At 43.4% G+C, this 12,443-nt stretch overlaps 1 protein-coding gene across 2 annotated transcripts in view; it reads right to left on the bottom strand.

Moving 5' to 3' along the window:
- Window positions 1-12,443, bottom strand: part of NUP210L (nucleoporin 210 like) — a 165,932-nt gene that overhangs the window by 77,564 nt on the left and 75,925 nt on the right. For both annotated transcript variants that reach the window (XM_015109770.3, XM_077945448.1), the window contains exon 17: window positions 8,923-9,115. In XM_015109770.3, the coding sequence (XP_014965256.3) occupies window positions 8,923-9,115 (193 nt within the window). The remainder of the gene's footprint in view (window positions 1-8,922; window positions 9,116-12,443) is intronic.

Genomic DNA, 12,443 nt, shown 5'->3' with positions numbered 1-12,443 from the left:
CGGAGTCTCGCTCTGTCGCCCAGGCTGGAGTGCAGTGACCGGATCTCAGCTCACTGCAAGCTCCGCCTCCCGGGTTTACACCATTCTCCTGCCTCAGCCTCCCGAGTAGCTGGGACTACAGGTGCCCGCCACCTCGCCCGGCTAGTTTTTTGTATTTTTTAGTAGAGAAGGGGTTTCACCGTGTTAGCCTGAATGGTCTCGATCTCCTGACCTCGTGATCCGCCCATCTCGGCCTCCCAAAGTGCTGGGATTACAGGCTTGAGCCACCGGGCCCGGCCAACAAAGTTTTTAAATGGCTATTCTTAATTAGATCAATCCAAACTCCTTAAACTTGTATTTGAAGGCTTCCATATTCTGACTCTGCTTTAATCATTAATTTTCTTTCTCTTTCTTTTCTTTCCTCTCTCTTTTCTTTTTCCTTTTTTGTTTTTGTGTGTGTGTATGTGACAGGGTCTAACTCTGTCACCCAGGCTGAAGTGCAGTGGTGCAATCACAGTTTACTGCAACCTCTACCTACCCAGCTCAAGCAGTCCTTCCACCTCAGCCTCCCAAGTAGCTGGGACTACAGGTGCACGTCAACATGCCTGGCTAATGTTTTGTAGAGACGGGGTCTTGCTATGTTAACCAGGCTCGTCTTGAACTCCTGAGCTCAAGTGATCCTCCTGCCTCAGCCTCCTAAAGTGCTGGGATTACAGGTGTGAGCTATTGCACCTGGCCTTTTTTTCTTTTTTTAATTTAACAAACATGAATCTGCCACTTCACTTAGGCCAGTTTTAATTTTGTCCTCAATATATAATCATGCCTAAATCTGTGAGGCAGTTTCTCCTGATGCCACATTCATTCAACAAATATTTATTGAGGGCCTACTACATGCCAGGTGCTATGTTAGGTAATTAGAATACAGAAATTAAGAAGAAAACACGGCCGGGCGCGGTGGCTCAAGCCTGTAATCCCAGCACTTTGGGAGGCCGAGACGGGCGGATCACAAGGTCAGGAGATCGAGACCATCCTGGCTAACACGGTGAAACCCCGTCTCTACTAAAAAATACAAAAAACTAGGCGGGCGAGGTGGCGGGCGCCTATAGTCCCAGCTACTCGGGAGTCTGAGGCAGGAGAATGGCGTGAACCCGGGAGGTGGAGCTTGCAGTGAGCTGAGATCCGGCCACTGCACTCCAGCCTGGGCGACAGAGCGAGACTCCGCCTCAAAAAAAAAAAAAAAAAAAAAAAAAAAAAAGAAGAAAACACAACGCTTGCCTTCAAAGAAACCCATAATTTAGTGAGGGGTGACTGAGTAGTAAACCAATCACTGTAATATAGTGTGATAAGTGCTATTACAGAAGTATGTACAGAGCACATAGAGTATACAAGAGCACAAAGAAGGAATATTTATTTTAGATTGGGAATATAGAGGGACAGAAAACTCCCAGGTTCCCTAGAGGAAGATTTCAACCCAGTGAAGATGCGAGAAAAACATGTTTTAAGAAAATAGAACATAAGCAATATATGCAAAGGAAAGTAGAATGACAAGCCTTGTCATAGGGATCTAAAGTTGTTGAGTGTAAGAAAAATATAGGATATGTGTGGATACTAATAAGAGGTGAAACCAAAGAAGTAAACAGGGTCAGTCTGTTAAGCTACAACATACAAATTTTACCCAGAAAGAATGGGGAGTCTCTGAAGACAATATGGTGACAGTATAGTCAGTGGTCAGGACTACGGGCTTTGATGTCAGAGAGTTTATTGCTTCATCTGTTTACCTTTGTAATCTTAGGTCCTAAAACTGAGCTGGTTATAGTAAGAACTAAATAAATGTTTGATAAATCAATAAATTCACAAAATGGGAACGATAATACCAATCTCTCACGGTGGTTAGAAGATTATGTGAAAAAATGTGTAAAGTACTTAGTGCAGTGCCTGGCATGTCATGAGAGCTCCGTAAATAGCAACCAAAAAAGGATGAAAAGAGATATTCAGACTTGTATTGTGAAGAATTATCTTCTGGTGTAGAAGAAAATGGTACAAAGGCTAACTTTTAGATTTCTGGTATGTACATATTATATATAAAATTGTTGGGAGCAAGCGCCCCAAAGTCTGGCCATAAACTGGCCCCAAGACTGGCCATAAATAAAATCTCTGCAGCAATGTAACATGTCCATAATGGCTGTAATGCCCAAACTGGAAGGTTGTGGGTTTACGGGAACAAGGGCGAGGAACACCTGGCCCGCCCAGTGTGGAAAACTGCTTAAAGGCATTCTCAAGCCACAAACAAAAGCATGAGCGATTTGTGTCTTAAGAGCATGTTCCTGCTGCAATTAATTCGGCCCATCTCTTCGTTTCCCTTAAGGGATACTTTTAGTTAATTTAATATCTATACAATGCTAAAGACTGGTTTGCTGTTAATAAATATGTGGATAAATCTCTGTTCAGGGTTCTCAGCTCTGAAGGCTGTGAGACCCCTGATTCCTCACACCTCTACGTTTCTGTGTTTGTGTCTTCAATTCCTCTAGTGCCACTGGGTTAGGGTCTCCCAGACCGAGCAGGTCTCGGCATAACATGTCTACATATTTTGTATGCATAAAATATATATTAAATAATATTTTATTATTTTTAAATAGAGGTGGGGGGTCTCACTACATTGCCCAGGTTGGTCTTGCACTCTTGGGCTTGATTCTCTTGCCTCAGTTTCCCAAAGTGCTGGGATTACAGGCATGAGCCACTGCACCTGGCCTAAACAGTTATATTAATGGTCCACAGTGAATCATGCCTGCTGGTATCCATGCCTTTATGTAGTCCCACCCACCTTGACTCTGGTTTTTGTCAGGTGACTTCCATTAGTGAATGGGACATCAGCAAATGTGACACAAGCAGAAGCTTAATAAGCACTTGGGCGTGAGGGCTTGTTGCTCTTTTAGAACCTCATCTATGCCTCGTGCCTCTCTGACTTAGTCTCACTCGCCTTCTTTTTTTTTTTTTTTAGACGGAGTCTCGCTCTGTCGCCCAGGCTGGAGGGCAGTGGCCAGATCTTGGCTCACTGCAAGCTCCGCCTCCCAGGTTCACGCCATTCTCCTGCCTCAGCCTCCCGAGCAGCTGGGACTACAGGCGCCCGCCACCACGCCCGGATAATTTTTTGTATTTTTAGTAGAGACGGGGTTTCACTGTGTTAGCCAGGATGGTCTCCATCTCCTGACCTCGTGATCCACCCATCTCGGCCTCCCAGAGTGCTGAGATTACAGGCGTGAGTCACTGCGCCAGGCCTCACTAGCCTTCTTAAGCTCATTCTTGCTGTTTCCTCTTCCTGTCACCACTTCAGGTCTCAGCATAAATGTCACTTTCTCAGGGTAGCCTTCCCTGTTCAAGATGAGGTTAGGTCCCCCTAAAGCTCTCAAGTCTTTCTATATTTGCACTTAACACAGTTGTAATGTTTAAAGTCTGGCTTCTTGAGCTATCGTATGCCTTAGACTGTAAGTATATGAGGGCAGAAGCCATGTCTGTCTCATTCATCATTACATCTCCAGTGCCTAGCAGAGGACCTTAAATGTAGCCATTCAATAAATATTTGCTAACAAATAAATAATGTTAGGAAAATAACAGGCAGTCAATACATTTTAAAATTGAGTCAGGCACTGGGCGCAGTGGCTCATGCCTATAATCCCAGCACTTTGGGAGATCGAGGCAGACAGATCACTTGAGTTCAAGAGTTCGAGACCAGCCTGGCCAACATGGTGAAACCCTGTCTCTACTAAAAATACAAAAAAATTAGCCAGGCGAGGTGGTGCAGGCCTGTAAGCCCAGCTACTCAGGAGGCTGAGGCAGGAGAATCACTTGAACCCGGGAGGTGGAGGTTGCAATGAGCCGAGATCACGCCACTGCACTCCAGCCTGGGAGACAGACCAAGATTCCATCTCAATAAATAAAATAAAATAAAATAAAATAAATAAAATAAAATAAAATAAAATAAAATCAGGTACAATGGCTCATGCCTGTAATTCTAGCACTTTGAGAGGCTGAGGTAGGAGGATCACTTCAGGCCAGGAGTTTGAGACCAACTTGGGCAACATAGTGAGAACCTGTCTCTACAAAAAATTAAAAAATCAGTTGGTCCTGGTGGCATGCACCTACAGTCCTAGCTACTAGGGCGGCTGAGGCAGGAGGATCACTTCAGTCCAAGAGTGTGAGGTTATAGTAAGCTACGATCTGCTCCACTGCTCTCCAGCCTGGGAGACAGAATAATATTCTGTCTCTAAAGAAAAAGAAATATATTTTAAAATTAATTTAAGTTTATGTTTTTGTAAGAAATGTTGGCCCCTCAGCCCTAGCTTTGCAAACAAGGAAAACTACCTTCATGTTTTCTAAAAAGTACAAGAGTCGGCCGGGCGCGGTGGCTCAAGCCTGTAATCCCAGCACTTTGGGAGGCCGAGATGGGCGGATCACGAGGTCAGGAGATCGAGACCATCCTGGCTAACACAGTGAAACCCCGTCTCTACTAAAAAATACAAAACACTAGCCGGGAGAGGTGGCAGGCGCCTGTAGTCCCAGCTACTCAGGAGGCTGAGGCAGGAGAATGGCGTAAACCCGGGAGGCAGAGCTTGCAGTGAGCTGAGATCCGGCCACTGCACTCCAGCCTGGGCGACAGAGCGAGACTCCGTCTCAAAAAAAAAAAAAAAAAAAAAAAGTACAAGAGTCAAAGATAAAAGGTGATATATAATAAAATCTAAAATAAAATTCTTGCCCATAAGAAAAGACTTAGGGCTGGGTGTGGCGGCTTATGCCTGTAATCCTAGCACTTTGGGAGGCCGAGGCAGGTGGATTGCCTGAGCTCACGAGCCCGAGACCATCCTGGGCAACATGGTGAAACCGGTCTCTACTAAAATACAAAAAATTAGCTGAACATGGTGGCACGTGCCTGTAGTCCCAGCTACTCGGGAGGCTGAGGCACAAGAATTGCTTGAATCCTGGAGGCATAGGTTACAGTAAGCCGAGATAGTACCATTGCACTCCAGCCCGGGCAACACAGTGAGACTGTATCTCAAAAAAAAAAAAAAAAAAAAAAAAGGAAAGAAAGTGAGTGTAGAAACACTCAGATATATGATTAAGAAACTCACTCAAAATCGCACAACTACATGGAAACTGAACAACCTGCTCCTGAATGACTACTGGATAAACAACGAACTTGTCAGGCCTCTGAGCCCAAACCAAGCCATCGCATCCCACTCCTGCCTGCCAGAAAACAACCCCCCTTTGACTGTAATTTTCCTTTACCTACCCAAATCCTATAAAACAGCCCCACCCTTATCTCCCTTTGCTGACTCTCTTTTCAGACACAGCCCGCCTGCACCCAGGTGATTAAAAAGTTTTATTGCGGGCCAGGCGTGGTGGCTCAAGCCTGTAATCCCAGCACTTTGGGAGGCCGAGATGGGCGGATCACGAGGTCAGGAGATCGAGACCATCCTGGCTAACATGGTGAAACCCCGTCTCCACTAAAAAATACAAAAAACTAGCCGGGCGAGGTGGCGAGTGCCTGTAGTCCCAGCTACTCGGGAGGCTGAGCCAGGAGAATGGCATAAACCCGGGAGGCGGAGCTTGCAGTGAGCTGAGATGTGGCCACTGCACTCCAGCCTGGGCGACAGAGCAAGACTCCGTCTCAAAAAAAAAACAAAAAAACCCAAAACTTTATTGCTCACACAAAGCCTGTTTGGTGGTCTCTTCACACGGACGCGCATGACAGAAATGAAGGCAGAAAGAAAGATGTTCTCTGAAACCAGTGAGAACAAAGCACAACGTACCAGAGTCTCTGGGACACATTTAAAGCAGTGTGTAGATGTAAATTTGTAGCACTAAATGCCCACAAGAGAAATCAGGAAAGATCTAAAATCGACACTCTAACATCACAATTGAAAGAACTAGAGGCCGGGCACGGTGGCTCACACCTGTAATCCCAGCACTTTGGGAGGCCAAGGAGGGCAGATCACAAGGTCAGGAGATCAAGACCATCCTGTCTAACATGGTGAAATCCTGTCTCTACTAAAAATACAAAAAATTAGCCAGGCGTGGTGGCGGGCACCTGTAGTTCCAGCTACTCGGGAGGCTGAGGCAGGAGAATGGCATGAACCCGGGAGGCGGAGCTTGCAGTGAGCCCAGATTGCACCACTGCACTCCAGCCTCGGCAACAGAGAGAGACTCTGGAAAGGAGGAGAGGAGAGGGGAGGGGAGGGGAGGGGAGGGGAGGGGGAAAGAAAAGAAAAGAAAAGGAAGGAAGGAAGGAAAGAAAGGAAGGAAGGAACGAACGAACGAACGAACTAGAGAAGCAAGAGCAAACAACTCAAAAGCTAGCAGAAGGCAAGAAATAACTAAGATCAGAGCAGAACTGAAGAAGACAGAGACACAAAAAAACCCTTCAAAAAAATCAATGAATCCAGGAGCTGGTTTTTTTAAAAGATCAACAAAATTGATAGACCACTAGCAAGACTAATAAAGAATAAAAGACAGAAGAATCAAATAGATGCAGTAAAAAATGATAAAGGGGATATGACCACTGATCCCACAGAAATACAAACTATCATCAGAGAATACTATAAACACCTCTATGCAAATAAACTAGAAAATCTAGAAGAAATGGATAAATTCCAGGACACATACACTCTCCCAAGACTAAACCAGGAAGAAGCTGAATTGCTGAATAGACCAATAACAGGCTCTGAAATTGAGGCAATAATTAATAGCCTACCAACCAAAAAAAGTTCAGGACCAGACAAATTCACAGCTGAATTCTACCAGAGGTACAAAGAGGAGCTGGTACCATTCCTTCCAAAATTTTCCAATCAATAGAAAAAGAGGGAATCCTTTCTAACTCATTTTATGAGGCCAGCATCATCCTGATACCAAAGCCTGGCAGAGACACACACCAAAAAGAGAATTTTAGACCAATATCCCTGATGAACACCGATGGAAAAACCCTCAGTAAAATCCTCGCAAACTGAATCCAGCAGCACATCAAAAAGCTTATCCACCAACATCAAGTTGGCTTCATCCCTGGGATGCAAGGCTGATTCAACATACGCAAATCAATAAACGTAATCCATCACATAAACAGAACCAAAGATAAAAACCACATGATTATCTCAATAGATGCAGAAAAGGCCTTCGACAAAATTCAACAAACCTTCATGCTAAAAGCTCTCAATAAACTAGGTATTGATGGAACGTATCTCAAAATAATAAGAGTTATTTATGACAAAACCACAGCCAATATCATACTGAAATGGGCAAAAACTGGAAGCATTCCCTTTGAAAACTGGCACAAGACAGGGATGCCCTCTCTCACCACTCCTATTCAACATAGTGTTGGAAGTTCTGGCCAGGGCAATCAGGCAGGAGAAAGAAATAAAGGGGGTTCAATTAGGAAAAGAGGAAGGCAAATTGTCCCTGTTTGCAGATGACATGATCATGTATTTAGAAAACCCCATCGTCTCAGCCCAAAATCTCCTTAAGCTGACAAATAACTTCAGCAAAGTCTCAGCATACAAAATCAATGTGCAAAAATCACAAGCATTCTTATACACCAATAACAGATAAGCAGAGGCCAAATCATGAGTGAACTCCCATTCACAACTGCTACAAAGACAATAAAATATCTAGGAATACAACTTACAAGGGATGTGAAGGACCTCTTCAAGGAGAACTACAAACTACTGCTCAATGAAGTAAAAGAGGATACAAACAAACGGAAGAATATTTCATGCTCATGGATAGGAAGAATCAATATCGTGAAAATGGCCATACTGCTCAAGATAATTTATAGATTCAATGCCACGCCCATCAAGCCACCAATGACTTTCTTCACAGAATTGGAAAAGTTCATATAGAACCAAAAAAGAGCCCACATGGCCAAGACAATTCTAAGACAAAAGAACAAAGCTGGAGGCATCGCGCTACCTGACTTCAAACTATACTACAAGCCTACAGTAACCAAAACAGAGATATATCTCTGTTGTTTGGTACTTGTACCAAAATGGAGATATAGACCAATGGAACAGAACAGAGGCCTCAGAAATAACACCACACATTTACAACCATCTGATCTTTGACAAACCTGACAAAAACAAGAAATGGGGAAAGAATTCCCTATTTAATAAATGGTGCTGGGAAAATTGGCTAGCCATATGCAGAAAGCTGAAACTGGGCTGGACGCGGTGGCTCACACCTGTAATCCCAGCACTTTGGGAGGCCGAGGCAGGTGGATCACGAGGTCCGGAGATCGAGACCTGGCTAACATGGTGAAACCCCATGTCTACTTAAAAAAAAAAAAAAAAAAAAAAAAATTAGCCAGGTGCAGTGGCAGGCACCTGTAATCCCAGCTACTCGGGAGGCTGAGGCAGGAGAATGGCATGAACCCTGGAAGTGGAGCTTGCAGTGAGCCGAGAGCGTGCCACTGCACTCCAGCCTGGGCGACTGAGCAAGGCTCCGTCTAAAAAAAAAAAGAAAAAAAAAAAAAAAGAAAATGTGGCACATATACTCCATGGAATATTATGCAGCCATGAAAAGGATGAGTTCGTGTCCTTTGTAGGGACATGGATGAAGCTGGAAACCATCATTCTGAGCAAGCTATCACAAGGACAGAAAACCAAACACCGCATGTTCTCACTCCTAGGTGGGAACTGAACAATGAGAACACTTGGACACAGGGCGGGGAACATCACACACCAGGGCCTGTCATGGAGTGAGGGGATGGGGGAGTGATAGCATTAGGAGAAATACCTAAGGTAAATGAGGAGTTAATGGGTGCAGCAAACCAATGTGGCACATGTATACATATGTAACAAACCTGCACATTGTGCACATGTACCCTAGAACTTAAAGTCAAAAAAAAAAAAAAAAAAAAGAAACACTCAGGTATATGAAAAGACTTGTATATTTTCACAATACCATGTAACCGGGTCTGCCCACTGCCATCATCTTTTGCTACCATTTCCACTGATTTATAATCTTCGAAATGGGCTAGTGTTTCATTGGAGGATTTCCATTCTAGCATTAGTGAACTGAAATTATCAAACTTTCTCCTATGTTGATCAAACACTGCTAGTTCCAGGACTGTGTCCCTCAGTCTTGACACAGGAATCTGCATTAAAATAAAAAGTAATAAAACAAAAATTTAAAAATCAATAGCCTAAGAGCTGGTAAGATATCTCTAAAGCTAGGGATTGAGTTTTCTCTCAATATTTTTACCTTAACAATTTGCAAACTTTTGCTATTGAAAGAACAATATAATAATTACCTATATACACACACTTCACCTGGATTCACCAGTTCTTAACATTTAGTTACATTTGCCTTTTTCTCTCTCTCCCTCTCCTTCCTCACCTTCCAAATATGGATGTTATTTTGTTTTGTTGATGTAGGCATCATTGCACTTCACCCCTAAGTATTTCAGCATGTATCCTAAGAATACGAGAACATTCTGCTATGTAAGAAACAGGTATCACACATAATAATATTAACACTAATTCAATATCAGCAAATGTATAGTCAATATTTTCATTTCCCAAAACATCGCCCCAAAATGTTTTTAAATGTTTTTTAGTTTAGATCTAGAAGTTAATTAAGGTGTATGTATGCATTGTATTTGTTTACCTCTTTAGTATATTTTAATCTAGAAAAGGCACATTTGCCCTTTTTTGTTATTGTGTTTCATGGTATTGAATTTTTTGTAAAGTCCAGGCCAGTTTTTGTTTTGTTTTTTTGAGACAGGGTCTCTCTCTGTTGCATGGGCTGAAGCACAGCAGTGTGACCATGGCTCATTACAGCCTCAACCTCCCAGGCTCAAGTCATCCTCCCAATTCAGTCGCCTGAGTAGCTAGGACTACGGGTGTATGCCACCACACCTGGATAATTTTTTAAATTTTATTAATTTTAATTTCAATTTATTTTTAAATTTTTTTTATTTCCATAGGTTTTTGGGGAACAGGTGGTATTTGGTTACAAGAGTAAGTTCTTTAGTGATGATTTGTGAGATTCTGGTGCACCCATCACCCAAGAAGTATACAGTGGACCCGACTTGTAGTCTTTTATTTCTTACCCCTCTCCACCTTTCCCCTGAGTCCCAAAGTCTATTGTGCCATTCTTTTACCTTTGCATCCTCATAGTTTAGCTCCCACTTATGAGTAAGAGCATACAATGTTTGGTTTTCCATTCCTGAGCTACTTCACTTAGAATAATAGTCTCCAATCCCATCCAGGTTGCTGCAAATGCCATCAATTCCTTCCTTTTTTTTTTTTTTTTGAGATGGAGTCTTGCTCTGTTGCCCAGGCTGGAGTGCAGTGGCACAGTCTTGGCTCACTGCAACCTCTGCCTCCTGGGTTCAAGCAATTCTCCTGCCTCAGTCTCCCGAGTAGCTGGGATTACAGGTGCGTGCCACTATGGCCGGCTAATTTTTTTGTATTTTTAGTGGAGACGGGATTTCACTGTGTTAGCCAGGATGGTCTTGATCTCCTGACCTCGTGATCTGCCTGCCTCGGCCGCCCAAAGTGCTGGGATTACAGGCGTGAGCCACTACACCCGGCCCTAATTCATTCTTTTTTATGGCTGAGTAGTATTCCATCATGCATGTGTGCGTGTGTGTGTATCACAATTTCTTTATCCACTTGTTGATTGATGGGCATCTCAGTTGGTTCCACATCTTTGCAACTGCAAATTGTGCTGCTATAAACATGTGTGTGCAAGTATCTTTTTCGTATAATGACTTCTTTTCCTCTGGGTAGATACCCAGTAGTGGGATTGCTGGATCAAATGGTAGTTTTACTTTTAGTTCTTTAAGGAATCTCCACACTGTTTTCCATAGTGGTCATACTAGTTTACATTCTTACCAGCAGCGGAGGAGTGTTCCGTGTTCACCGTATCTACACCAACGTCTATTATTTTTTGATTTTTTAAATTATGGCCATTTTTTTTTTTTTTTTGAGATGGAGTCTGGCTCTGCTGCCCAGGCTGGAGTGCGGTGGTGAGATCTTGTCTCACTGCAAGCTCTGCCTGCTGGGTTCAGGCCATTCTTCTGCTTCCGCCTCCTGAGTAGCTGGGACTACATGCACCTGCCGCCATGCCTGGCTGATTTTTTGTATTTTTAGTAGAGACGGGGTTTCACCGTGTTAGCCAGCATGGTCTTGATCTCCTGACCTTGTGATCTGTCCGCCTCGGCCTCCCAAAGTGCTGGGATTACAAGCGTGAGCCACTGCGCCCAGCAATTATGGCCATTCTTGCAAATAAAAGCATAAAGTGGGGAAATGACACCCTATTTAACAAATGGTACTGGGATAAATTGGCAAGCCACATGTAGGAGAATGAAATTGGGTCCTCATCCCTCACCTTATACAAAAATCAATGCAAGATGGATCAAGGACTTAAATCTAAGACTTGAAACTATAAAAATTCTAGAAGACAACATTGGAAAAACCCTTCTAGATACTGGCTGAGGTAAGGATTTCATGACCAAGAACCCAAAAGCAAATGCAATTAAAACAAAGATAAATGGCTGGAACTTAATTAAACTAAAGAGCTTTTGCACAGCAAAAGGAACAGTCAGCAGAGTAAACAGACAACCCACAGAGTGGGAGAAAATCTTCACGATCTATACATCTGACAAAGGACTAATATCCAGAATCTACAATGAACTTCAACAAATTAGCAAGAAAAAAACAATCTCATCAAAAAGTGGGCTGAGGACATGAAGAGACAATTCTCAAAAGAAGATATAGAAATGGACAACAAACATGAAAAAATGCTCAGCATCACTAATGATCAGGGAAATGCAAATCAAAACCACAATGTGATATCACCTTACTGCTGCAAGAATTTTTTTATTTTTTGTGGAGATGGGGTCTCACTGTGTTGCCAGGGCCGGTCTTGAACTCCTGGGCTCAAGCAATCCTCCCACCTCGGCCTCCCAAAGTGTGAAACCCGTATCTCTACAAAAAATAAAAAAGATTAGTCACGTATGATGGTGTGCACCTGTAGTTGCAGCTACTCAAGAAACTGAGGTGGAAGGATCGCTTGAGCCCAAGTTCAAGGTTACAGTGAGCTATGATTGCACCACTGCCCTCTACCCTAGGTGACAGAGTGAGACCATCTCAAATAAATAAATAAGGACCAGGCATGGTGGTTCACATCTGTAATCCTAGCACTTTGGGATGCCAAGGCAGGCGGATCACTTGAGGTCAGGAGTTCGAGACCAGCCTGGCTAACATGGCGAAACGCTGTCTCTACTAAAAATACAAAAATTAGCCAAGCATGGTTAATTACAGGCATGGTGTGTGCCTGTAATCCCAGCTACTCAGGAGGCTGAGGCACGAGAATCGCTTGAACCTGGGATGTGGAGGTTGCAGTTAGCCGAGAATGCACCACTGCACTCCAGCCTGGGTGACAGAGTGAGACTCTGTCTCAATGAATGAATAAAT

This window comes from Macaca mulatta, chromosome 1, assembly GCF_049350105.2.
Source record: "Macaca mulatta isolate MMU2019108-1 chromosome 1, T2T-MMU8v2.0, whole genome shotgun sequence".
NCBI classification, from domain to species: domain Eukaryota; kingdom Metazoa; phylum Chordata; class Mammalia; order Primates; family Cercopithecidae; genus Macaca; species Macaca mulatta.
Note: the sequence above shows the minus strand (reverse complement) of the source record. Positions and strands in the feature narration are given on the sequence as shown.